The 27,850-nt window shown below is 34.9% G+C and overlaps 1 protein-coding gene and 2 long non-coding RNA genes across 6 annotated transcripts; 1 reads left to right on the plus strand and 2 right to left on the minus strand.

The window, feature by feature from the left end:
• Positions 1 to 675: 675 nt before the first annotated feature.
• LOC121267815 (MACPF domain-containing protein CAD1) lies at positions 676 to 10,050 on the minus strand. 3 transcript variants are annotated; one of them, XM_041171886.1, is made up of 8 exons: positions 9,517 to 9,645; positions 5,504 to 5,562; positions 5,425 to 5,458; positions 4,438 to 4,676; positions 3,593 to 3,788; positions 3,168 to 3,351; positions 2,328 to 2,479; positions 676 to 1,530 (listed from the first exon to the last, which is right to left on the minus strand). In XM_041171886.1, exons 3-8 carry the CDS (start codon positions 5,449 to 5,451, stop codon positions 898 to 900), a joined length of 1,431 nt encoding a protein of 476 aa, XP_041027820.1. In that variant the 5' UTR covers positions 5,452 to 5,458; positions 5,504 to 5,562; positions 9,517 to 9,645; the 3' UTR covers positions 676 to 897. The 3 variants fall into 3 exon arrangements, with proteins under 3 accessions (XP_041027820.1, XP_041027821.1, XP_041027819.1); XM_041171887.1 differs by lacking the exon at positions 9,517 to 9,645 and having other exon boundaries at positions 5,504 to 5,568; XM_041171885.1 differs by lacking the exons at positions 5,425 to 5,458; positions 5,504 to 5,562 and having other exon boundaries at positions 9,517 to 10,050.
• A 2,589-nt stretch (positions 10,051 to 12,639) lies between these two features.
• On the plus strand, positions 12,640 to 27,434 carry LOC121268648. Of its 2 annotated transcripts, none has more exons than XR_005941198.1 (6): positions 12,640 to 12,898; positions 12,990 to 13,050; positions 15,782 to 15,926; positions 16,093 to 16,137; positions 25,998 to 26,147; positions 27,100 to 27,434. It is a non-coding gene; the product is annotated as an uncharacterized LOC121268648 (long non-coding RNA). The 2 variants fall into 2 exon arrangements; XR_005941197.1 differs by having other exon boundaries at positions 27,093 to 27,397.
• Positions 22,606 to 25,947, minus strand: LOC121268647. The gene is made up of 2 exons (XR_005941196.1): positions 25,093 to 25,947; positions 22,606 to 22,935 (listed from the first exon to the last, which is right to left on the minus strand). It is a non-coding gene; the product is annotated as an uncharacterized LOC121268647 (long non-coding RNA).
• Positions 27,435 to 27,850: the final 416 nt, after the last annotated feature.

Raw genomic sequence — 27,850 nt, forward strand, 5'->3', positions numbered from 1 at the left:
GATTATGTGTTTGGTTTAATAGTCATCTCATTATAAAACGTGATAGTCCATATTGAGAAGTGATTTAGATTGAGAGATGAGTTGAAATGGTTTGTGAATAGTAGAATAAAAGTTGAATTGTTTATTATATTTTGTGTGAGAATTTGGAAAAGTTATTTTGGGATTTGAAAAAGCTGAATTGTTTATTATATTTTGTCTGAAAATTTAAAAAAATTGTAATTATGAAATAAGATGAGTTGAAGTGAGTTTTAAATTCAAACGTGAGTAGTAGTGAGTATAGGCAGTATATGAGATCTCGTATTAATTGAGATGAAGGAGAAGTTCTTATTTTTTATGATGATTCAAACAAGGTTATCTCGTAAATAATGTGAGATCCCATTCACTTCCTACACTGATGAGATATCTTACATAACTTTGATAATTACATGAACTTCCAGCTGATGTGGCTCAACAATGAAAGATTGAGGTCCAATTCGCCAAACAGTTCCAAGCACCACATTTTCAGCATTGAAAAAAATGGAAGACATGAATTTGGAAATAGATATCATTAAAAAAATAAATAAAAAATGAAGAGAAAGCAAAACTTCATCAATCAAGAAGAATGGATCATCACCTCAATGAAGAAAAATCGAATTTTGTTAAAAATAATCAAGCTTGTCATTAAGAAAACCTGCCTTTTCAATAAACAAATATGCAAACCAAAGTTCTAGAAGAAATGGTACTCTGCTAATCAATGATGTGACTATCGACAAAGTGGCTGTAGAGTAAAAAAAACACAATGTACACAACAGAAATGGTATTGGCTATTCAAAGAATGCATATGACTATAGTTTCTACTGGGGTGGGTAAAACTACCAAAAAAAAAAAAAAGAAAAAAGAAAACAAGAGACGAACACATCAGTAATTCAGCAAGGAGTATTTTATGCGCAATACAATCTTTCCCTTATCAACCCCAAGTTTTGCCCCTGTGACTAGCCAATGACCAGGGATATCTTGTGGCCCCTTTGACATTTCTGTGGAGTCTACAATTTTTGCCAGTTTTCCAATTTGGCTTGAATTATCTTCCTTTTTGTCACTTGAAAATGATGAAGAACTACCATCACGCCTCTGTGAATTATTAAGTGTGGAAGGGTTGTGATCCCAAACAGACCGCCTTATTGTACATCCTGGTACATTAGAGAAGAGAAGTTTGAGGTGTAACACGTTCTTGGGGCAAAATTCCCATACACCAAGCTGAGCCCCTGTGACAATATGAACACCAGAAAGGTCTCCAATGCAAGTATCAGTATGCTGAATGGGTGCAGTGCTGACATGGGAGAAGTTCTTCCACTTGATTGGCTCAAACCAACGACTGTCTTGTTCCTCTGGACCCTGCCACTTGGGTGCACCAATGGCCACATGCGCATCCCAATGGGGTTGAAGAATTTTTGGAAGAGACACTAAATGTTGCAAATGGATAGCAAGTCGATTCTGTTTGCTCCCTTCTAGGTTAAGTCTAAGCCCAGTCACTGGCTTCCGACCGACTGTTACCTGTAACAGAAACATGTTAAATCATAGGTAGAAAACCTTGAATTGGCAGTGGTAGTCAATCTGGAGAGAGATAAACACTATGTATTCAAAGGGGATACAATTTACAAAAGATAATGAAGAGTAACATGTTAAGGAGAGATATTCTAATTGTGCAGTAGCTTTACTTTTTCTCTCAATGGAACTGCCTTAAGCCAAGAACAAGGAGAGAAACCTGAAGTGAGAAGTTGTACATCAACCCAATTCAAAGATTCCCTCTCTCCCTCTCCCCCAACCCCACCCACCCCTCTTCTCTCACACACACATTCGCACATTTTTGCATGGGGAGGGGAGAAAAGATCAAGTCATTAAAAAATTATAGCCTATCCTGAGTACCAAGTTGGAGAAATAGAACCTTCCTGGCTTCAGTGGCTAGTATGAAACAATTGCAATGGATGCTTACAACTCCTAGTGTTTTATCGTTCAAGCCCACATCAACATATCCGAGAATGATAATAGAGATGTCAAACCAGGAATCACATATATGAAGATGGATAAAAACAATAACAAAACAAAAACAAAAAACAAAAACAAAAACGAGAAAGAAAGAGATAAAAACACCTGTTTGTTTAGACGTTCCTGCACAGAATTTACTCCCCCAAACTCCTTTTTTCCTGCTTTACTTTTTTCAGTCTCTTTTATTATTTAGCAGCACAGAAAATTAAATAAAAAAATGCAGGACATGTCTGAACCACTTGGAAGACAGTTTCAAATTCGTAGTGATTACACATAAGAGGAGTCACTGTAACTGCAAAGAATACCTGATCCGGGCTCACATATAGCTTTGGGCCCATCAAGCTGAACTGAAGGAAGGGACACACAGGCTCCTTTCTTTGTAGATTCTGTTCTGGGGCCCAAGCTCGAGCAATTTGAAAATCCAAGAAATACTGCAAGTCTTCAATGGGTGGCTTGTCTGGTAAAAGCAATAAAAAGATGGCAAGACAATAATAATTAAAGCATTTTTGTTAAATAACTATTCCATAGTAGGACGAATATGAATAAGACTGCTCCTAAACATGTCTAAATGAAATTCCAGTTAGTATATTGCTTAGGGTATTTAGAGCTTTATTTAGCTAATAATAATCACAAAACCAATACATCAGGATGACAATCAAAATGATGAATTTTTACAATGGGTAGCAAGATTGACAACAATGTTTATAACGCTATAGCAGCGGGTACAGTAAGAATCAATCATGTAAAGAGAAAAGGAGAGGATATTATCTGGTGGTGCAACCATATTTTGTTGAAAGGCCTCATCAAGCAAGAGTGCATGAAATTCTAAGTCATTGGTCCGAAAAGTATATTCCCCTTATCTTGATCACTGGTCATTATAATTAAAGAGCATTTAACTATGTATAAACATTGAATAGATTTTTAAAATGGCTTCAAACCCTTCACAGTTAAAATAATAGGGTAACTAGATTGTTATGAGTCCTCTTCTTTTTCTTTTAATATGTTGTGATAATACTTTTAGTAACTACTTTCTAGAATTGCCCCCGGGGATTAGTCGGAGTTTGTTCTCAGACACCCGGTGACAATCAAAAGAAGAATTGCAAATAAACTCACTTTTCAAGCAAACAAAGTGGATGAGATCTTACACTCTAGATATAACTCAATTGCACGGGCTAAATGCTTTATTCCAGGCACACCTTCCAACAGAGAAACAATGGGTGTAAATGTCATGTTAATCACATCAGGTGCCAATTGCACAGTCTCTGCCCACTTGGCATGACTCTGCTCAAGATCATCGCCTCCTCTCCTCCTAAAAATTACGGTGACATCCTGCAGCAAAAGACTCAGGACTTTTATTTTTATTTTCTTTGCGTGTGTGCAAAGGGGTGTGTATATGCCAAGAGGAGAGTTTATGGAATTAAACAGAAAATGGACAGAAATATATTTCACCAGAGACACAATCAAGAACAAAAAGGCATGATGCAATGAGCTAAAAGTTCCCGCAGGCTTCTGGGAGTAAATACCACTTTTTAGGAGAACTAGTTTTGAAGCAATAGCAACATATACTGACCTTGTCCTTGTATTTTAAGGGCCCAGCACTTGATTGGCCTTTTGAGTCCAGAAACCTCTGATCCCCAATGTCTTTCAAATAGCTCTCAACATCCAATGTGGACAAAGGAGAGGACTGGTGTTGCCTGATATAAACTACATCTCTTCCACCAATTGTTGCTGAAGTAACAATATGGGTACCAAAATTTTCAATAAAACTGAAAAGTGGGAGAAAAAATGGAAATTCCATTCAGAAACATGCTGCCAGACCATCAAATTCATTCAAATATTAATAGAAAAAAATCATGCTCATAATATGGCACTGTATCTTTCCAGTTTGAATGTTGACTGTATCTTTCCAGATGCAGTCACTCCATATTGTGAAATCATTACAGTTTGGAACTATTAAATTCCTTCTATATGTATTAACGGGACAATTATAATCAGAATATCGCATTGTAACTGGTAGTTGCAAGATTTTTCAATACAAAGATGATACCAGTGGATCCGTGTTGTTATCCATTTCTCCCAGGGTAGACCAAGTGAAACACCGTTACTAGTGTGTCAAATACAAACTTGGAGAGAGGCATTATCCACTGGGACTAATAACCCCCATTTTGCTTGGGTGATAAACTGGTCATCATGGTGTGTACATATCACAGGAAGTAAAAGAGTGGCCCCTCCAGGTCAAAGAGTCCTTTCGGAAGATGTTTCCATTTATTGATCTTAATAGGTACTATTGTATCATGCTAGAATATCTATTTAAAGAGAAACTTTCAAATCTAAAGCAATGAAAAGTAGGTAGAATATTTCCAGAACTAAAGTTAAGGGAATTACAACAATACAAATCAGTGATGAATTGCTGACCTTGCCAAAGATGCAAAATCCCAAGAGTATGGAACAACACGTTTGATTTCTTCACGTAAACATAAATTTGATTTTGCTAATTTTACATCAAATAGGGGAATGATGTATCCAACCATAGCAAGAGATTTCGTAGCTGCTGCATCAATTTGCCAAGAACCAGTGAAATTGAACATTGCATTAAAACTCCCCAGTGGGATGCGTCCTGATACACCTGATTTCTTATTAAAATATTCTGCCATCTGGAATTTCAGTAACAAAGGCGTCAATTAAACACTGATAGGCTAAAAACAAAAAGAGGTAATTGTTTGATTGTATAAGGAGAAAAAAATCCAAAACATCTTTGCACGAATGATTTACAACATACAAAACATAGGCATGATACCAAATACAGAAACAACAAACAGTGGTTTATGAATGTATGAAAACCAAGGATCGGCCCTCATGACGAACAATTAAGTGAGAATATAATGACTTGAATTAATCTAGAAATAAGATTATGACTGCAAGATATCGTCAATTCTTTTGCAAATATAGATCAATAAACAGAACTACGGCGCTCCTAATAAGTTAAAAATTATAAGTTATACATCTACGCAAATTGAAGTATACTGGAAATACAAAAGTGAAAAGAATACAAATAAAGACCCATCCACATCTTTGGGAGCTCACATTCAACAAGAATATCATTGGAGTGTCCTTGTTGAATGTAGAATATATATAGTGATATTGGCTATGAATATGCTTAAAGAATGCTTGAAGGATCATCATGGTTTGGCTCCCATAACTTGTCATTTTCTTATATAAGAATAAATATTTATAAGGGGAGAATGCACAAGTACACAGGTGGTGCACTAGAGCAGCTCCTAAAAGTTACAATCTGAAGTTCATAAGATCACAAAATCTAAAGAAGAAATGAAATGGGTGGTGCCTAAAGCAGTCATCCAATCAGATGAACTCAAGAAAAAAAAAATAAGGCTTCATCATTACCAAAGACAGCTCTATCCCTGCAAACATCAAACTTACTCTCTATCTAGATTGTCCAAAAAATGTTGACCACCTTTGTGGTGCTCAAACAGAGGGGAAACTGTTTACCAATGACCTTCTCCATTATATGCTCCCCAGAAGCTGAAGCTTAAATCCCCAGAAGCTGAAGCTTAAAAAAAATTCAATTTGCAGACTCAGATTAGAATTCAAAATAATGGGAAACCAGCAACATAATGCAACTGTAATCCAATTACCAGTCGTAAAGGGGTCGGGTGATGTCTGGTTAGGTCTTAGGTTCCCTTTTTGCCAAGAAGAAAAAAATCAATACATTTTAATAGGGTTTCCAAATGATTAACTAAATGTCTATTGATCTTCTAAAGATACTTTGATCAGTTGCTTGCTGCCAGCCTGGTCTATATAAAGACTAATTGGTTGCTATACTAGGACTGCAGCAGAAGAAAATCAGCATCTGCCATTGAAACAAAAAGGCATTTTCCCTGACCAACAGGCCTCTGTTTACCATATCATATATGACAAACTAGGCAATCCAGGATTTCCTCATATGATTATTTTCAAGGACATTGATTACTATCCCAATTCAAAAAAGACTTGTACTGTCCATTATCAGATGATTCTTTTTATTCAGATCTCTGAGCAACAGCACACCTTTATCTGAGTTCTCATGCCAGCCAATCCTAATCCATAACTAAACTTAAAAATCAAAATTGTGTCACAAGAGCAACAGCACACATTTATCTGAGTTCTCATGTGAGCCAAACCTAATCCAGAAATCCAACTTAAAAAGGAAAATTGTGCCACAACTTTTTAGATATAACTTCTACCCAACAGCTCAGATACTACCCACATCATGAATCTCTCTCTCCCAACAACAGAATCTACCCTTGAAAGATATCTGAGTGTTCTCCAACCCAGCTAGACATTGGAACTCTTGGACAACAAGTGGATTCTAAAGGTCAAAAGTAGCTGTCATAGAAACAAACACAGCTGAAGTTTCTCTACCCATCCAAATTGATTGCCAATTTACATTTCAGTCAAATTGACAACAAAGGCCATCGAACCTTCTAAATATCTGAATTATGAAGCAAGGTTTATGATGCTAGTGCATTTAATGATGTTGGTAAGATAGGGTGATTAGTAAACCCTAAATGAGACAGCCTAATTATTTTCCTTCAAATTTGAAATATATGAATAAAATTGATGGTTTCCCTATAGTTATTGTTGCATGCAGGATATTGTAGATAGGGTCAAAGATAAAAAGAAAGGAAGAGGAGGGGAGGTCCTACTTACATTTCCTCTAGAGTCTTTGAACAATAATGTTCACCAATATTGAATGGAATATCTAGAAGCCAATAACCATCATTTTCAAGAAATGCTACTCAATGTCCTCATAATGTCATAATCCAATGTTTTGGTCCACATAAATCTATGCACTTTGTAAATCATCTTCAGACACCACTGGTCCCCACATGAACTTGCCACGATTTTCCTTGGCTCCATTAGCCAGCAATACATAACAAAAATTTTGCATATCGATTTTTTTTTCACCAGCAATACCAGAAGTTCTTGAAGCTTGATGGGTTAGCATTTAGCACCATAGACCAACAGGGACCGGAGTGGCTTGAGAGGCCTTTTGAAGAGACAAAGATCACAAAAGTGGTGAAAGGTGTGGCTAGTGGCAAAGCTTTAGGCCTTTACGGCTTCACCGTGGTCTTCCTTCAGACTCTTTGGGACGTAGTTAAAGATGATGTTATGGGCGCTTTTCAAGAGTTCCAATCAACTGGGAGATTTGAAAAGGCCTCAATGCAACCTTTGTAGCACTCATTCCTAAACACTGCGTGCAGTGGATGTAAGTGGTTACCGTTTTATTTGCAGATAATCCCCTTACTTTTTATACATCCAATCTGGCATGAACTTTAGTGTGGTGGTAAGGTCCTTAAAGCCCAAGGACATAGGAATTATACAAGAGAAAACACCTAAATACAAGCTAGGAACTATAGTAGGCTAAAAGCAAATCATGAAGATTGCCTCCATTCAAAACAAGAGCCTTTGCCCAAAAACACAAAGTACTAAAGAAAAACTCTCTAAGTTCTCCCATCGAACGTTTTCTATCTTCAAAGCACTGCCCATTTCTTTCCAACCATAAATGCCACATAAAAAATAAAGGGATCATCCTCCAAATAGCAACAATACGATGAATCCCCTTAAAACCTTGCCAACAAGCTAAGAGATCCACCACACACTTGTTGTACTCTGCTACAATGACAGTGGGAGAAGCAGACAAGCTTTTTAGGACCCTGTCAAGAAAAAGGGAAGTTCCTTGGAGGAGTATCCGGAAAATTAACACCTCTAAATGCAGCTTTTCTTGTAAGGACAGTTTCCTTAGGGAAGATTCTCTTCATTGACAACTTGAGAAAGTGTCTTTGGATTATCGTAATGGATGGGTGTTATATGTGCAAAAGAAACAGTGAAACTGTTGATCACTTACTTTTACACTACGAGATAGCGTGGGCACTATGGAATATTTTTTTTGATAGGGTGGAATGGGCATGGATGGATGCCTAGAAGAGTGGTTGAGTTCTTAGCAAGTTGGAGAGGCTTACAAGGCAATCCAAAAATTGCAACAAGTTGGTTAATGGCTCTCATTTGTTTATCATGATGCCTTTGGAGGGAAAGAAGTGATGGGAGGTTTGAAGATCACGAGTGGACAATGGATGAATTTAGAGATTTTTTTTTCAACACTCAATTTCAATGGTCACAAGTGATAGATTTATACGGATTAAGAGTCCATGAGTTTTTTGTAACAGTTGTTCATCAAGCATTGATGTATCTCTTGTATACATCCTATGTACTTGGACTATGCATATTATTCTTCGTCAATAAAATGCTTCATTACTTATCAATTTTCTTTTTTTGCCCCAAAACCTTCAGCTTGTTGGAAAGAACTTTAAAAGTAGAGAGTTTTTAGGCTAATAGCATAAAACTTAGTTACTTTCAGTTACTGGACCATTATCTCCATACATTATTTTTCAAGGAGATCAAGTCTATCTAATGTTCAAATACACGTATTTTTTTTAAAGTGACGGAGCTTAAATACTTAGAACTACAAACTGCAATGCAGGTTTAGAGTATATCTCTAACACTATCGACAACACAATCACAATTTGGACCTGATTGCTTTTTGAAGACCCATAAGATTACAGAAGTATGATATACTCCAGTCTCCAGGCAAGTCATGTAGTTTCTAATCACATCTCCCAATGATTTGATGACCTTAAAATAAAACAGATATAAGAGTTCCCCAATGACGCCAAAAGATTAGAGCTGTATTTTCATAATTCAACTAGTGCCAAATTTATAAGGGGCTAAAATGTGGTCCAATTTAACCACCCAAATTTCGAATAAGATTACAGTTAGAGGATCAAAATGGTGGTCAGAGATTATAATTCTACAAAGGAATCATGGAAAATTGTTATTGCATATTTACAGAACTTTTCATGAGTGACTTAGTATATAGTGTTTTTTGTTCTATTCATTTTTGGTTTATGATTGTCAATGCGCTTCCTTTTTAATTTGCAGTCTCAATATACTAAACCATTCTGTTATTGACAACCGGAATCCACAAATGGTCTTAGAAGGCAAAAAAAAAAAAGAAAAAAAAAAGGCACAATGATTGAATGCTAAAAATCAGTGTTAATGGTTCTGAAGCACACTCATATGAACAAATACAAAAAACCCAGCACGCCCAGTTCACAACGAGAGTAAACGAGTTGAAAGTTAACCAATCGTAATTCGTGACCTAACCAAATCTAGGAGAAGAAAACCAATATCCTGGGTATTTATGTCAGTACCAACTCAAAATAAAGAAAAACAAGTTTCCAGAGAAATCTCAACCAGATTGAACGATATAAATAAAACTAAATCTCAAATCCACCAACGACTGAAAAAGCGGAGAAAAGTAAAAGATTATCAATATTCAAAAATTTTAGAATTCGGATATACCCTGAAAGTATTCAAGAATTACATCTCACCAGGACTAAAATAAAAACAACTGAACAAAATAGATCAAGAAACCACCTCATGGAAGCTGCACACAGATCTTCTCTCTATGCCACTATTCCCCATGGAGCACTCAATGTCAACAGGCACATTTGGCACCACAACGCCATCGTTAAGAACAAGATCCCTGGTGTGGTCCTCATCAAGATGAACCAGCCTCGACCCAGGAGCTCCCTTGCAGTATAGGAGCCTAATATCTGAGGTGACATCGAATCCTCGACCCAGAGCTTGGATTGAGTTGCAGAGAGTGGTGGACAAAGCATCAGAGCTAAAGCTTCTCGTTGTTGTCGTTGCTGATCTTGTTGTTGTTTCTGAGTTGTCCATAGTGGAAGGATCATTCATCGGTGGAAAACAAGAGGAAGCAGGGAACAATATGTATTCTTACGGCGGCTGTTGTTGATTGTGAAATTCATGTTCCTAGGAAGCAGATGAAAGTGTACTCGTTTTGGGTCTCTTTTGTTTTGTTGCGGAAATGGCGAGGTATGGGTAAAAGCTTTGAACTTTGCTAGTTGGTGAGCTTTGTCTTTGTTCTAAAGGCAGGCTTTTGACCGTAATAATGGCTCACAACGCGTTTTTCGGTTCTAGGGGAGAAGGCTTCCTAGTTGACTGATCATTCTTTTTCAGATCCATCTCCAAAACAAGAAGTCCTAATAATAATACCTTTTGAAAAAAAGCAATATTAGGAATTTCGCAATGATTCTGTGACCATCTTAAATAATGATTCTATTTTGCTGTAATATCTCGTTATAAGATAAAAATATGACTTGTTTTTTTAATAGGTTTACATATTGCTATAATTTTGATCAAGCCTGATTATTTTGTATCCCTTTTTTTTTTTTTTTTTTTTTTTTTTTTTTTTTTTTGTGTTGATCAACTGTGTTTGGTCAGCTTTGATCCACGCATTCAATCATGTCACCAAATAATTAGTCAATGGTTTTACCTATTGGTCAGCTAACGCATACATCATGCTCATGTGCTCCTGCTTCCATATTTTTTATGGTCAACATAAGATAATTTCATTATTAAAGAGAAAAATATATAGGAAGGGAGTGATACATAAATATAATGTTGATGCATTTTTCAATTAAGCCCAAATGTCAACAATACGGTCGAGTAGATAAAAATATGACTTGTTTTTTTAATAGGTTTACATATTGCTATAATTTTGATCAAGCCTGATTATTTTGTATCCCTTTTTTTTTTTTTTTTTTTTTTTTTTTTTTTGTGTTGATCAACTGTGTTTGGTCAGCTTTGATCCACGCATTCAATCATGTCACCAAATAATTAGTCAATGGTTTTACCTATTGGTCAGCTAACGCATACATCATGCTCATGTGCTCCTGCTTCCATATTTTTTATGGTCAACATAAGATAATTTCATTATTAAAGAGAAAAATATATAGGAAGGGAGTGATACATAAATATAATGTTGATGCATTTTTCAATTAAGCCCAAATGTCAACAATACGGTCGAGTGATCCATGATGATATTTGGATGAAGACACAATAGTGGGTGCTTCTTATATGTTTTAAATTGTATATAATGCACATAAATGGTAAATAGAGAGATAACGAGATTTACGTAGTTTGACATTAAAGTTATGTCTACAGATTTTTTAAGGGTGAAACTTACTATATTTGGTGATTTTAATCCGACCCGGCTAGCTAGTTAGGGTATATTATATATTGTATTAAACCTTTGTATAACTGCCGTACTGTATCTTTGATTATCATCAGAATAAAATCATCTATAGCTCCATAGATGTAGGCATGTTACCAAACTACGTAAACCTTGTATTGTATGTGATTGATTCCATTTTTTATTGTACTTTTCTCTTTTATTGTTTCTAATAATATGAACAAGCTCTAATCGACATTACAAGAAAAATCTTTTTTACTAGCAAAAGTTTAAGTAGCGATATAAAAATGTAACTAAAGGTTTATCTTTAGTGAAAAAAATTTTAAATTCGTTATTGATATTATTTTTAACAATCAAAATTGTACCATCATTTATATTGGTCGCAAATACATAAACGAGAAAATCTCCTACCAAATGAGAAAGTAATTATGATGGCAATTATAAAACTAATGAAGACTATAAACGTTACTAATAATCTTAATATATATATACACACACACTAGGGAACGCCCCAGGTGCGTTATCTCTGGGGTGCATCCGACATAACGATTTAAATAAAAAAAAAAAAGTAAAAAAGTCAGTAATTTATTTATCTGAAAAAAAAAATACAAAGTTAGAAAGACAAAAAATAAGATTAAAAAAAAATTTAAACTTCAGCAAAGTATGAGCATTAGTTTGCATCCATATTGGATTATCTATTTACTCTCTATATAATAATAAATATTAATTAAAATATTAATAATAATTATATTCTAATCAAATTAATAATATTCAATATTAATATTAATAATAATTATATTCTAATTAAATTAATAATTAATATTATATATTGAGTGTTTTAAGTATTTTATTAGTTAAATTTATTTAAAGTTGAATTTTACAATGAGAATGCTCTAAAGCATTTATGTTCTAAAAAGTAAAGTCATTTTAATTTTTTTATTTAAAAAAAATTGAAACAAAAAGAGAGAAAAATGAATACACTCCCAAAATAAAAAAGACATAAAAAAAGATGTCAATTCATGTGCTCCATGAGTTTATTAAGAGCCTTTTGGTAAAACATGATCATTCATTAAATTTTACAAAAGAGCTACACATCAAATGATCAAGGATTTTAAAGACTTTTTAGTAAAAAAATATCATTTATTAAATTCTACAAATGAACTACACGTTAAATAGTTCAAGAGTTTTAAAGACGTTTTGGTAAAACATGACTTAATGGACTTAACAAAAAAATAAAAAAAGTTAACGAAAAAATAAAAAAAGTTATTATTTATAATTAAATAGTCACTTATTATAATAAAGTAGATATATATTACAAGAAATGTGGCCTATTGCAGTGATTCTATTACTGTTGGAAGGCATTGCGACGAACGCTGACTAGCTGCGGACTTCAAACATTAACTTTTTTCAAATGTCTTCTTGCAGCGAGTTTTGGTCATATTGCGACGGAAAAATTCACTGCAAATGGAGGACACTTGTGGCGACGATTAATAAATAAGGCAGGCGCCGAACGCACGAAAACTCAATTTTCCCCCCCTTCCCTTCGATTTTACCCCGTACAGTGCTCACAAATCCCGCGAGTCCCTTTCTTCCCCAAATTCGTCTTTTCCATTTTCTCTCTACCTGCAAAATTAATCAAAACCCACCCATTTTTGTTGCTACGCGACTCTCCTCTTCCACCAAAAACCACCATTGACAGCGAATCTGCCTCCACCGATTTGGCGACCGCGGCTGTCCTGTTCTACATTTCTTTTTAGCACGGTAAACACCAATTTTCTGTGTATTTCTCGGTTTTCTACGATTCCCAGTTCAAAAATCGACCCCTTTTGACATTTCCTAAGCCGATTAATAGGGTTTCGTTGATCGCGTCCTCCTCGTCCTCTCCTCTACTCGATTGCCGCCGATTAACATTGGTAAGATACTCTTATAACAATTATAGTTTACTTATTTTTTTAATATATACTGAACGTGTAGATTTAGTAGTAGATGGTATCTCGTAGAAGGGAAATGCGCTTGATAAGTGTATAGAAGTAGTTGATCCAAAATGTAGATGGCAAAGTATTAAATTAATGAAACTTTTCTGATTAGTATTAGCTATACCAGTGTGTAACTAGAACCCAAAAATTATCCGTGTATGTGAGTTAGAGTGTAAGTCCATCTGATGAGTGATATATACTCTTGAGTGCTGGCTTTTTCTAAACATCGGCTTGTTTATATGGTTAATTTTTTTGGCATCTTTTTATGACTAAAGTACTGTTTAGGGACCATTTACATTTTGTTTAGGGACTAGTTTATGTTCTGGTAAGACACTTTTCAGATTACAACTGGCATGTTCCTTTAGAATTGATTATAAATTTGTGTGATTAAGCAAGCTCCAACCTTTTGCTGGTATCAATCTTCCAGAAATTCCTGTGAAAGGTCTGAGTGTATATGTGAATCACATAGGTTATTTCGCATGGGATATCTAAAAAGGTGTTGGGGATAAGTTGAACAAGTAGTTGGATAAATATATGTCTTTCTTAGCAAAAACTTAGTGTTATATTATTGAGTCAGAAATCGTTGCAATTAAAGGCTTTTTGCAGCGATTTTATTTCCAACCAAAATCGCCGGGATATGCCTTATTTCTTGTAGTGAGTGTTTTATCTTTTGTGTTTATTTATTTATGGCATTTCTAATTTTCAACATTTTCTAGTCACGAATACTGTAATATTGGAGTGTAATTGCATTAATTTATATGTATAAATTGGAAGCTCATGAGTAACAAGATCTGCATAGCAAGATTTTCTTCTTTTTTAAAATTGCGTTTAAGGCTAGCTTATATTATAAGTAGTTTAATTATTAAATCAGTGAATATTAGATCGAAGGACCATGAGGTATGGTGGTCAGTCCCATATATAACAGGGTCTTCAATCTTATGAAAATGATGGAGATAAATTAGTGGTATTAAAAATATTAAAAATAGTTTAAAAGATAAATATACTTGTGTGGGAGCTAGTCTTTTAGTCTGCTAAGCTGAGCCATTTTGTACCAGCTTGCATCCTTTTTTCTTAAAGGGGGAATCAATGAAGCAATATTAAATCTCATCTTATCCCAAAAGATCAAAAGAAACATGAATGTACTTTGGCCTCAGTGATTATTCTATGCAAAACATGAACGTGCGATCATCTCACTCGGCCATTAATTAACCATGTCATTCATTGGTTACATGATTTGAATGTTTTTGTTAAACCCAAATAAACTCTCAAGAGTTCAAGATTCTTGCACTCTATCAGTTGGCTTTGCAAATGCAACAAGCTGTAAGTCAGAATTGTTTGTCTCTTGTTAGTGCACTGGACACTCCACCTTGGAAATTCTTGGAGATTTGGGATGACATAATCACTTTTTCTATGCAGCACACCTATAGAGAAGGTAATAAGATGGTGCATTGGGCAATATATATCCAATGGGAGGTTAAGTACACGTGTTTTGTGGTAGTGAGCTGGGCAGGTGTTGGTTTTTTGGGCTTTTGACATGTAATGGGGTGGCTGTAAATGTATTTAGGTTCATGTTTTGCCTTTTGTAGTTTCCATTAAGCTTATCACAATAGGGGCAACCCGAGGTTAGATGAAATGAAGTAGTACTATTGGTAAGAGAAGCATGTAAGTATCTACATTTAATTTTTTAAGGACTTACTACAAGTCCTATTGGCATGCACCCTAACTTTACGAGTTTTTATACAGGTAACCCAAATGGAGATGAAAGGAAGATCGTGACAGCTTTATAGAGATTTTTTTATATTTACTCTTGCCTGCATATTTGTTGATGGGTAACTCTTATTTTGAGTCAAAGTTTCACTAAATCTGGGGTAAAGAATTCCCAAAAGCTGGATGAATAGGTATTTATATGTTTGTTCCGTAAAGTTATAATTTACCTTATATGGCTTGCTATGGATACCTAGAGCAAATGGATGATAGAACTTATATATATATATATATATACATATATACATATATAATATAACTGCATAAGTCCTACTAGCTGCAATAGGAAGACGCCAGGATTAAGTTACTACTGCATGTACTTTTACTTTTCATTGTTGGACTTTACTGAAAGCACTGCAATAGGAAGACGCTAGGATTAAGTTTTTGTGACTCCTTTCTGAAAGCACTGCACTGGAAGCCTGAATTTTTGGCTTATAAAAACAGGGGCTGCTTTAGGTACTGGTTTTGCTTCTCTATTTTTGAAAGAAATCAGAGTGTGCTTGAATTTTGTTATTAGAGGGGAGTATTTTACTTTAGAATCAGCTTAAAGTAAATAATTTTTCCTTAAGAGTAAGCCAATGCTTGTAGAAGTTGTTGGTGATGTGGCTCTTTTGGCAGTATACTTTGATTACTAAGGTTAAAACGTAGTAGAATAAAATAAATATAAAACAATAATTTTTGAGTTGTAGACTACGGTGTTTAGTTAGACTAAGATTGTTGACTTATTTGTTCATTTTTTACTAAAACAATTTACCTTTATGAACTCTTAGATATCTTTAGCAGTCAAAGGTAGAATTTATTGCCTTTTCAATTAGGTGTTCAGCTGGAAGTTGATAGCTGGTGTCTTGTTGGAATCGGTTCTACAATTATTTTAGTCGGGACTTAAAATTTTTTTCACTGATAGATGATGCAGTTTGATTGAAGGCCTTGTGGTACATTTCTGTTAAGGAAAAGAGAATGGCTTCAGCAGGGCCACAACAATCACTCGAGACGTGATTCATCTGTGACTAGAGAAGACGATCAACTTATCATAACTCCTTTGGGTGCTGGTAACTGGTTTTCTCTTCTGCAATTTTCCTTCATTGACTTATCAATAGGAAGCGTTGTATTTTACTTATAAATAAAAAAGAACAGCTGTATTTTTCTTCCAACAATGTTGATGTAATGTATAGTTTTGCCTCTTTGTTTAACCTAAAGTGATGCTTCTGCTTCCAGCTTTCACTTGGATCATGCTGCATCCCTACCATATTTTCTGGAAAGGTATCTTGCTTACTTCGTGAATTAACATAAGTTGTGTGCTCACTACAAGAAAAAGCTGCTTTTGCTGCCAAAAACAATTGAGGCGAGGCATTTGTCGTCGTAACAGACTATGATATACTGTAGCGGCATTTTTCTGCTGGCGAAAGGAATGTTCGCCATAAGATGCATCTTTTTGCGGCGACATGAATTTTTGCGGCGATATTATGTCGCCGCAAATAAACTCCCGTGAAATTTTTATCCCCCGCTGAGCGTAAAGCGTGCGAGTCGACGGAAAACCCTAAACCTCTCTCCGCAAAACTACATTCCACTTTTCACCGCAATTGTACCTTCCTCTAGATCTCTGTCTTCTCTGTGACACAGATCAACTTCCCCTCCGGAAACCATCCATTTGCTGCACGCCGTCGCCTCCTCGCGGTCGTCGGTAAGTCTCCTCTGTCTCTCCTTATCTTTCACCGTCCCTCTCTCTCTCTCTCTCTCTCTCTCTCTCTCTCTCTCTATTTCTATAACTTTCACTCACTACCACTCTCTTCCTCCGTGATTAGGCTGCCCCACCGTCGCGCGCGACCTCCTTCACTCGGTCCCTATTTCAGCAAGTTTTCTCCCCTCTGAAACTTTGTGGTATTTCTCTCCCTCACATTGATACTACCTCTCTCTGCTTTGGGTATCTGTATTTAGCTAGTTTTTTTTTTTTCATTTGCAAGTGAAAGGTGTTTGCATTTACATACAAATTATTAGATACTAGTTTAATTTTTTTTTTTTTTTTTTTTTAAATTATACTAGTTTAAATTGGTTGTGAATCTGTTATAAATTCCACTGCTTTATCTACATTACGAACTTTTTGATTCTGAAGGATGGGTTTTGATCAGTTTTAAAATATGTTGATTTATAATTAATTTGGGACTTTGGGAGGTTTGGCGAATGTTGTTTTGGGTGATATAAATCTGAGTGTTCATGTATGTGGGTTTTATCTGATTTTGGTTAATATGAGGATGATCAACCCAATATGGATTTTGATTATTATGTTGGATGCCTTCAATATTAATGTAGCTCAAAGATGGTATTTTGTTGTGTAATTGACTTTTACTTTTTGTGAAAACAGGGGTTCCATGTTGTTGGAATCCTTGATGGTTGAAATCACATGCATTCCATGTTTTAACGGTATAAAACAAATAAGAAACTTATATGTTTTGAAACTTTAGTAAAAAGAAAGCTGCCTCCCCAGTTAGTACTTGATGAATGGCCGATTAACATGATGTTATTAACTTCATTCATACCACTTGAAGGTGTCATTTGAAAAGATGGAAAACATGGCCGTATGGAGGGTTCTGAGAAATAACCCTCATTTATTCATGTATATGATCTGCCTAGCTAGATCACCTACAAGTATATGATCTTTCTAGTTTCTCTTTCGCCTTTATCCTTCTTTTCATTGTCACCCTGTTGTCTCTATGACCCAAGCTAATGCTCTACCACTCTTTAAATTCCTAGCAATAAGTAGTGGTCCTCCAGACGATGTTACAACTACTTCCTTTTCTTGAGCCTTTTTGCAAGCGTATACACTAAGTTTTGTTGTGCCACATTTATTTTTTTATTAGTTGACTGGTACGTACTCTCATCTGTCCCATTTTGGTTTCATATTGGTTAAGCACTATCTCATGGCTTCAACCTAGCTAGAATCATCAAGTACCGCATCTATGATTTAAAACTCAAGAACTTGTCCAATGCATTTTAAGTTTTTTACATGTCCAAGCACAATATAATATAAATATATATATATACATACACACACAGCCCCAGCACTACTCCATTATCAATAATATTGGTTTATATATGTTCATCTAATTATACTTATAATAGGGGTACTGTCTCAGATAAACTTCTAATTAGAAAAACAACTTTTAGATGGTAACTATGGTGGTGGTACAGGTACTTGATTAATCTATAACAGAATTTTTTTTTTTTCTTTCCACTATAACAAAATTTTTACCAAGGGAAATGCATAGTTTTCTTTTACCCTCTGGTGCAGGATATGAGTAATTAGCATGAGCTTATATATATAGCTTATATATATATATATATATATGTTAATATACTTTTTATAAACTATCTAATCTTTAGCTATGAATAGGGGTACTGTAAGTTAAGCTATTTAAGCAGAATGCATGCTTATGCGGCATATGTATCAATCCTCAAGCACTCCCAATTACAAATCCACAAGTAGCTAGAGTTGATACATATATCAATTTCCTGGAAGAAAGTTGTCGACTATAGTACTCTTAACCATTGGGAAATTCATAGGTGAGAATAGAATATTCTTTAAGCTTTTCTTTTTTTTTTATGGTAATTAATTGGTAAAAAATCATAAACTTTCTTATGACAATACGTGTATGAGAGAATGACGCCCAAAACAATACTAAATCATTCGGAAATACTCTTGCACTATTCTTAGCTTAATATAGTTGACATTTAAACACCCTCTCTGATCTTTCTCTAGATCTCTCTCTTGCTCTATGGGTAGGTAGTGGGTTGAACTCAGTTTTTTCAGTACCTTTTGGTCTGAATACTGAAATGGACTGTACTTATAAAAAAACTCATGCTCTTGTGTATCTAAAAATTTGTCATGAATCGTGGGCTGCTGTCTGTATTCATATATTTTCCTACTTCTGATCCAAGTAAAAGCCTGGTCAGCCACTTCTTTCAAAGTTTAAACTCCTTCCTCAAAGAATATTTTTGTCCCCCCATGCCACAAAAGACACGTACCATCACATGCCTGAAACTTGAATATTAGTCCTTATTCACCTAATTTTAAATCAAATTGTATTCAGCCACAACGGGAGACACAAACCAAGAGGCATTTTCACTACCCGTATCTGTATCTTCACCCTTGCTTTGAAGAAATTAATCAAAACATATCTCGAAAGGTTTTCGTCTTTTAAGGTTTTTCACTTGGCAACCTTACATCATTGAATGCACAGTAGCCAAAGTTTCCCCCGGCCTAGTCCTCAGCAGGCTCTCTCTCTCTCTCTCTCTCTCTCTCTCTCTCTCTCTCTCTCTCCCTCCCTCCCTCTCTCTCATTCTTTATTCGCTTCTTTGTACTAGATGTAGAGGTTGACATGTAATCTAGTTTACATGTCCATATACTTTTCTTGTTGCCACGAAGCTAGCCTCAAATGAATGCTTCAATTACCTAGTTTGTATAATCTGGTTTACAAACTTCTTCCTTTTTTCTCTTTCTTCTCATCCTTCAAACTATAATTCTACAATATGACTGCAAACTATCAATATTAGACGTCCTGTAATCATGATATTTCTTCAGTTTAAGTAGACAACTATCCAACTCCTCTATTTTCATCTTACAGTGATTTTGACATGGACAAAAGCTGGATGCAAATTATTGACCGATTTAGGTCTGCAGAATATAGGGAAGGGGTATATCAGTTCATGTCAATGGCCCAAGCTCATGCCTCAACAAACAATATAAGGTGTCCTTATCGTACTTGTCGGAATAACTTTTTCCACCCTATAGACTTGGTGAAAAGACACTTTTTCTTTCCAGACTTAGGCTGATGCTATCGTTCCCTTCCCTTTTTCTATTCTAATACCAATCAAGTGTTTTTGTTTTTTAGTTCTGAAATAGGTCTGTTGATGGAGACTTTATGTGCATAGATAAGGGTTGTGAACCAGAAATAAGCTGTTTATGTGAAAACATATATGATTTCTACTCCATTTAATATATTTAGTTGATTATTTATTTATTTACTCACACATTGCATCTTTCTTTTTCCACAGTGCTACTGAGCTTATTCTATATAAGCTGAAACTAGAGGGGAGGATAACTGAAGTCCACAGTGCTGCCGAGTTTTTGCATTAGTTTAAGCATAAATTGGTAGAAAGCTGATAATTGCACTTTGACATTTCACTTGTAAATTTGTAATGGATCCGTTTGAATATTTGGATGTTGAACCGTCTGGTTAAATTTGCTCTGTCTCCGATATAACACATGGTCAATCATCTACTTTTGAAGGTGACCATAGTATGGAAACAACGTAGATGATTGTTTTGTATACGTGTAAGAAGTACTTTTTGGAAAATCAGGTTTTCTTGATGGATATGTACTTGATCTTGGGATTCTTTATCTATTAAATATTGTGAGATATACTAATAGATGCAGGTGATAGATACTCTTGCACTATTCTTCAATTACAATTGCATGCTATATATTCCGTCGTATAGTTCAAAATAAAAATTAAGAGAAAAGAACATGTCGCATGCATGCAATTGTGTAGTCTTTAATTGGCACGATGCATGCTAGTGCTATTTGATAAGTACTACTGCTGCTCGCTTTGATTAATTACCTAGAATTTAAAACAATTAATTATACCCTCAAAACTTACTAGAAAAGGCCGATGAGCAATATTGTTGTCATCACCATGAGCCTATTTTTGTTCTGTCCCATAACAATAGTTGTTATTGTGCATTTTAAGTAGTTTTATAAGTCAACAAATTAAAATGATGAAATATATATATATATATATATATATATATATATATATATATATATATAAAAGAACGACGACGTATCAACTTGTATGACTGAAGATGATAAAATCTGTAATGCTATATAACATTTCTCAAAACAAACTTCTAGCTAGATCATATAATAAATATTTTTAATTTAGATAAAGATTGAAGATTATTCTTTACATGATTTTGTAGAATAATCTATATTGTTTTAAATTCAGCCGTACTAGGTATGTATATATATATATATAATTTCTAAATCAATAATAGATGATAAGTACTAAACTAACTAGCTAGCTAGGATCCATCAACAAAATTTTATTGATGCATCAATTCGTTTGATTACTATTAATTGTAGCGTACGTCTTGAAGAGATATGGATGAGATGTTAATTTCATCAGGTAGCTAGCTTGCTCATGAATGGTGTTAAGAAATAAATTGAAGAATAATTTCCGTATATTTTTCATTGATGATCTCATACACATATATACATGAGTAGATGATTTATACATGGAAGAAAGATAATTTAGCTGTACGTACAAAAATTATGTAACTGTCAAATGACTGATTTGGTGGGATTGCTGATCATGGATTTGTGGGATCTTGGTGCTAGCTGTAATACATGGCTCGCCCAGTATGGCCAAATCCTTCATGTAATTTGATTACTTTCCTTGCCTTTCTCTTTCTCTGTTGAGATAATATATTTGCAATCATAAATTATATAACTGTCGCATTTTGAAAAGAGAGAATAAAATATGAGAATAAAATTATAGAAATTAAACACTAGAAAATCTAACGTCCATGTATGTATTTTTTTATATATATATAATTTAATGATTTACATTTACATTCAATGGAATAACATTGAAAGGCCTGAATTTAAAAAAAAAGGGTTGTTTTTTATGTTAATGTAATAAACGGGTTGTTTGAAGCTTTTTTTTTTTTTTTTTCTTGAGACAAGGGCTGTTAATTGTTAGAGAAGGAAGAATGGTTTCCATATCCGTGTGTACATGGGTCCCACCGTCAGGAGGAAATAGTGAAATATCTTTTTGTGATGGGAAGTTGTTATACGCGGGATCACGAAATATTTAGCAGAAATTGGGGGGAAATAAGCTTTACTTTTAAAAGTATATACAAATAAAGTGACTTTCAGCCCACTACACAAAAGTAGCGCAGTACACAGAAAGTTAAGAGTTATCTCATGGGTGGAAAAGGCGCAAGAGAGCCTTGTATTCAGACTGACCTTTAAGCACCAAGAGAGCCCTGTATGTATTTTCCTACATCTTTTATTCATCCATCTCCACTACTTATTATAATAAGTAGCTTCTTCTGTATGAAACTATTTACGAGTTTCACAAAAATGGGGTTCCTGAGTTTATTTCCCCACATTATTGGGGTGAAGCTAAACTAAACTAAGCTTTTGGATTTTCTCAGTTGAGGTGAACTCAGAATATCTCACACAAATATGGTGTTGGTTGTTTGCAAACTAAGCTTATAATCTGGTGAAGAGGCCAGTTTAGAGATGATTGCAAATCATCAACTTATTTCACAAATCTCTTATATGGATTTGCACAGTTTAATAGGAGGTGAAATGACCTTATTTCACCTCGGTAATAGAGCTCAAACTGGGGTTTAATAAACTGACCTTATGTCATCTTGGTGAAGGTAAGGAAAATATGAGGAGATAGACGTGGAATTGCAAGGGAAATCCATATACCCAGTTTTGTTCTTTGTGCATGAAATGATACTAAGTATATTTATCAACTTGTCTACAACCATAAACCAAACATGAATGATTTGCAGAAGTTTTTCTTGTTGCCATTCAGATTTCATGAAAAAAGGTTTCTTTATGGGTCTACCAGCATGCCTTAATCATATTGGGGTTCCAAAGATTGTTTTATTACCCACATCATCCAGCTTTATCATAGAGGAAGAAAGAAAGTAGACTTTATGGGCCTGTAGAAATGTTGCATTTTCACAATGATTTGTGTAGTGGTTTATATATCTAATTTCACATGACAGAAGCTTTTACAATACAGTTGCATATAGAATTGATTTCCAAGCATTTGATCCAACAATTTGCCATGAGAGGAACAAGAAGAGGACTTGGTGGACATGCCTGAATGACACAAACTCGCATACGCGCTAGTGAAGGGTGCACATGGAGTGGTCCAACACCTCAGTCGCAACCGTGTAGGTGGACACGAATGGTTGAGCAAAACTCATCATCGGACGACTCAACACAGCCACCGGATATGGTTTTGGGTACTGAGTTTCCTGAAATTAGCAATGATCCAAATACAAGGCCTGAGAACAATGGTAATATGTATTGTTTTGGTGGAAATTGTGCAGAATTTAATTATTAACGGCTCTCAGATTTTTGTACAATATTTGTTGTTTTATGAGGTGGCTGGACAATGTACAATGTTGGTATGCATGCTGCAAGAATTATTGTTAGTTGCATTCAACATACTTATTCACTGGAAGTTTCTCTTTAGGTTGAGTGTTGAATTGGTTTGACTTTTGAAATTCATTCCCTACTCATTTAAGACTTTGTAAAGGTCCATGGAATGAATATAAAAATTTCAAAGATGGTGAAAGTCTGGAAACACTAATGACAGAGCATCCTAAAAACACATTAAATTTCAACTGCTAGGTACACCCAGTACACCACTACACATTGGTGATCAAAACCCTGTTAGGTACACCCAGTACACACCTTTTGGACAGGCTATATACTTGCATATTTTTAAGCCTCAAATGTAGTGCATATGATATAGTACTTGGATATCATATCATAGGAAAGAAATTTGGACAGGTTTGCAAATTTGTGCGTTAGGTGTGTGCCATATGATATGTAGTTTTAAGTCACATATATAGGGTTGAAAATTGTATCCACCCTATCGATGGTTTGAGTTGTGACTATTGTTAAATCAAATACATGAGGCCAATTGGTTTAGGGTTGATATGTTCTCCTCTTGCAACCCATGCCTCAAAACTGTTATGTTTTACATTGATAAACAGAGAAGGGTATTTATTCTTGACCCTAGAGCAGTGAACTGGAAAAAGTTATGCCACTGCCTGATGCATCTTCTATTTTCCTATGAAATATGGATGATATAACAGATTTTAATGAATTATTGGAGGCTTTTGCTTAGTTTAGTTTGTTCATGTAATGAGTGGCATAAGTTTAGTTTGTTGATGACATGATTGGCATGAATTATTGTCTGCTTTAGTTTGTTGCAATGACTGGCATAAGTTTAGTTTTTGGTTGATTCTTTGTAATTTGCAGGTAGACATCAGCAATTACTTCAAGCACATGAATAATTGTTTGAAGCATGTGTATTTTCAGGTAGAAAGCTGCTCTCATATGTTGATATAAATCACCCAAGTGGAATTTTTTGATGCGACACTACAAGAGCCTGCTGGATGCAACATATGTGGATTCACTCCCAGGTTTAAATTAATGTATACCCATTTTGGTTAATGTATAACCATGTTGACAACAATTCCAATGAGATGCACACATTCTTCATCAAGTGTTTAGTGTCACTAAATGGAGATAGGAATTTAAGTAATTGCATGACAATTAGAAGGAACCTGCTATAATGTATGATGTGAAAGTAAATGAAATGTTCACATTCAAGCTTTTTTGTATGAAATCTGGATGGCAATGTACATGATAATTATTGGAAAAAGTGTATGGTGTTTGAATTATATTAAATCTAAAACAAAAGTCCTCAAATACAGGTTTGGCAGAGTACTAAATGAGAGGAATCTCAAATATAATTTGCCATTGGTAAAGCTTAAATTCTTCCTTGGCTACATACGTTACTACTCTTTAGACAGAATCTTCTTGAACTTCTTTATTTTTTCTGAGTTAGTGTGGTGTAAAGAATGCTTAATCTAATTAGATCCTGTTACCACCAATTGCAAAGTATAGATATGCAGTATCTAAATTTCTTTAATTCCCCTGTTTTTTATAAAGAATAATCTATATGTATAGAATGATCTGGACGTCATCTTCAATTTCTAAATTCCCGTGAAGTAGTGGTATATGCTAATATATGCTATTTCCCTAGCTCTTATTATATATAATATTGCTCCAAGGTTGTAGTTTATTTTTGGCATTTTATTCATGAGTCACAGAGTACGTACTGAGCTATTGGAATTTGGGATATATATAAATTAGATGCATCTACATGATCTATCTAATTTTCTGATCATGATCTTTAAATTAAAGAAGAAGAATTTTTTATGATTGGTCATTATAAATTCATGAAACATATACTGGGGCAAGGAATCAATATAAATAAAATATATTTAATGATTGGTGGAGAATCAATACGCATGCCAAGATGCTATACAGGAATTTATGCGATAGAGGTTGTTTCAATTCAGATTGAGTACATATTGAATGATTTGCAAACTAACCTAGGTGAAGAACATCAGCTTTAAATAACGTTAACGTGATTTGAAGCCAGCGAATCCAAAAACCCATAAATTACTGCAACGACGTGTTGCATCAGTGAACCCAAAAACCCATAAATTTGCTCTGATCAACTATTGTTTGAAGCCACCGCTCAGAAAACCCATCAATCTAATTCTGCGAGTGGGTTCTTATAATTTATTCACCGCATATCCATTAACCCACACAGCTGTAAATTTGTAAGCAAGCGCGCGGTGATATTAATTGGCATTTCCTGCGCCATACATGCTCACCGTATGTAAAATCCATCTGAGATTGCGGTGTGGTAATCTAATTCACCGCATATATAATCAAAACCAAATGCGGGGATCTCGCTATTTCACCGTATGGATCAGCACCATCTTCTTGCGGCGTGATAATCGAATTCACCGCATGTTGAATAAAAAGAATTGCGGGGATCTCGATCTTTCACCGTATGTAAAATCCTTGAATTTGCGGCGTCTATAAATTCACCGCAACCTTGGGAAGAAAGCTTCTTTCCGCCAGCCCCAAATTCGCCGAATTCTGGATTTTACGGACCCGCAAAATCGCCGTAAATGGCCCCAAATTTGCGACGCCTCATCACCGTAATTGCCCTTCTCCCAAATTGGCAAGACGATTTTGCTGCGAGAGATGAACCGCCGAGTTAGGTGCAGCAATTGCGGCCGCCCATGATTTATCACCGAAAATCCACTGAGCAGACGTTTTACTTTCGACCGATTAGCGAAGAGTAATTATCGCAGTTTCTGCAAATTTGCTGCGAGAAAACAGGGGAAATGCGGGGATTTCGCTCCCCGCGAGAAGGAAAATTTCCTGTAGTGGCTGTCATTTCTTTCCCTGCTGACAACTAATGTATTGGAACTTTGTTCAGACCACCTTCAAAGGTCGAGTTTTCATGACTTATCCAACAAAGGCAATCTACAAGCTGCTTTTGACTGATTATGTTAAAGTTAGCAAAGTTTCAGTTGAAGATATGTTGTACAATGAACAGGACATCAATCGCTCCATGGATAAAATTGAGGTCTGTATCTTTCAGTCAATGCATTTTTTTGTTCTCATTGGCTCTAGGTTTGCATTGTTCCAAAATTGGTTCTATAATTTAAGGTTGACTGCAAAGTTATTTCCAATGCACGCCTAAGTTACCATCTTACAACTATGCATAATATGTACTTCACACAAGCATAAAATGCAAGAAAAATCTTTAAACACAAATCTGAAAATTCTATTATAATCCAAACACCTACTCATACTCAATCTATATATTACTATCTATTAATTAAACTAACACAATCACATCACATTATACTTTATGGCGATATTAGAGTGCTAACATTATACTTTACCTTCAACTCCCATTCAATACCCACCGGCACAACACATAACTTCTTCTTATAATGTTAGCGATTGTGTTTGAGTTAATTTTATAAGCTTCATTCACACAATACATGGTTGAAATCTTATTTCTTTTATATTCAGATATGCACCATGCCAACATATAACTTAAAGCAACTTTTATTCAATGGTGTGTTGTCAGCTTGTCTCAGTCTCTGATCATCACAGGAAAAAATAAATAAAAACTGGTTATTTATTATTCCAGCTTGTTTTTAATAATATCTATGGACCACTGCTTATCCTTTCATTGTGTTAATTACAAAGAAATTAGGTTCCTTACACACCAAGTGATCAATAAGGCAATCATCCAAAATTTGTTCTTTAATTAGCAGGCAAAGAATGGATAATCATCTTTTCTTAATCAGTCAATATTCCCTTTAAAAAAATGACTAGCTAGCATGTATAATGATTTCTAAACCATCATGCATGTATAATGACTAGCTAGCGACATGCAAATTCCAATTGTGCCTTGACTTTTTAAGAGATTTTGTAGCATATTATGTGTATCTGCCTTTAATATTAGAAAGTGTTTGGATAAAAAGGATCTCATGGCCGTTTTGTTTGTTTTGCTAAGGGGATAGAGGAAAAAAGAAGACAAGAAGTAAGAGAAGTGTCTGCTTGGCATTAGAGGCCAATCTCTCATGTTTAGTCCTCTTTCACATAACCAAACAATGTTTGATAGCCATCGAAGACTATTTTACTTTTAAACTACTAAGAGCCTTAATAGTTGTTCAGTGTAGGTTGTGTCACAATAACATGTAGTTTTCAATTTCTTGAGACGTAGTTTTCAATTTCCTGTTCCAATAATATAGATCTGATCTTTTTAACTATCTTTAAAAGGCATGTAAACTACATAAGTTTGAGATGTTTCGTCCTTTAGTACTTCGGTATGATGCAAGCTTGGATGTTTGGAGTTTGAGTGATGTATCTTGTAGCTTCTGATCTGTTTATAAACTGGAGCATTGGACCTTTGGTTTTAAGATGAGTGTCTTTTTTTGTGCATTTTTTTTTTTATTTTGTGAAAAACCTGTTCCAACGAGTAGTATTCATTGAAAATATATTTTTTTGTCCAGTAAACTTATTTGTGGCGATCTGTCGATTATGAATTATTGTCGCCATTATATATTCTCAGCGGGTACTTGTCCCTGAAAGATTTAGGCATTTTTGGCAATTTTTTTTTAACCTTTTGCGACAATATATTTTGTCGTAATTGACTTTTCTCAATGATTTAATACTAAACAGAAAGGCCATTTTTGTCCTTTTTTGGGACATTGCAATAGACAAAAATTGTCAGGAATATGCATTTTTTTCTCCACAATTTTTGCTTATTGT

The sequence above is a fragment of the Juglans microcarpa x Juglans regia genome, chromosome 5S (genome assembly GCF_004785595.1).
Source record: "Juglans microcarpa x Juglans regia isolate MS1-56 chromosome 5S, Jm3101_v1.0, whole genome shotgun sequence".
Lineage (NCBI taxonomy): Eukaryota > Viridiplantae > Streptophyta > Magnoliopsida > Fagales > Juglandaceae > Juglans > Juglans microcarpa x Juglans regia.

Excerpts from the sequence above, each read along its gene's own strand:
- LOC121267815 (XM_041171885.1), bottom strand. The coding sequence starts at position 9,840 with ATGAATGATCCTTCCACTATGGACAACTCAGAAACAACAACAAGATCA. Across the intron at positions 4,677-9,516 it reads CTGTGTGCAGCTTCCATGAG|ATGGCAGAATATTTTAATAA; the intron begins GTGGTTTCTTGA and ends CTGAAATTCCAG. Across the intron at positions 3,352-3,592 it reads CCTTAAAATACAAGGACAAG|GATGTCACCGTAATTTTTAG; the intron begins GTCAGTATATGT and ends CTTTTGCTGCAG.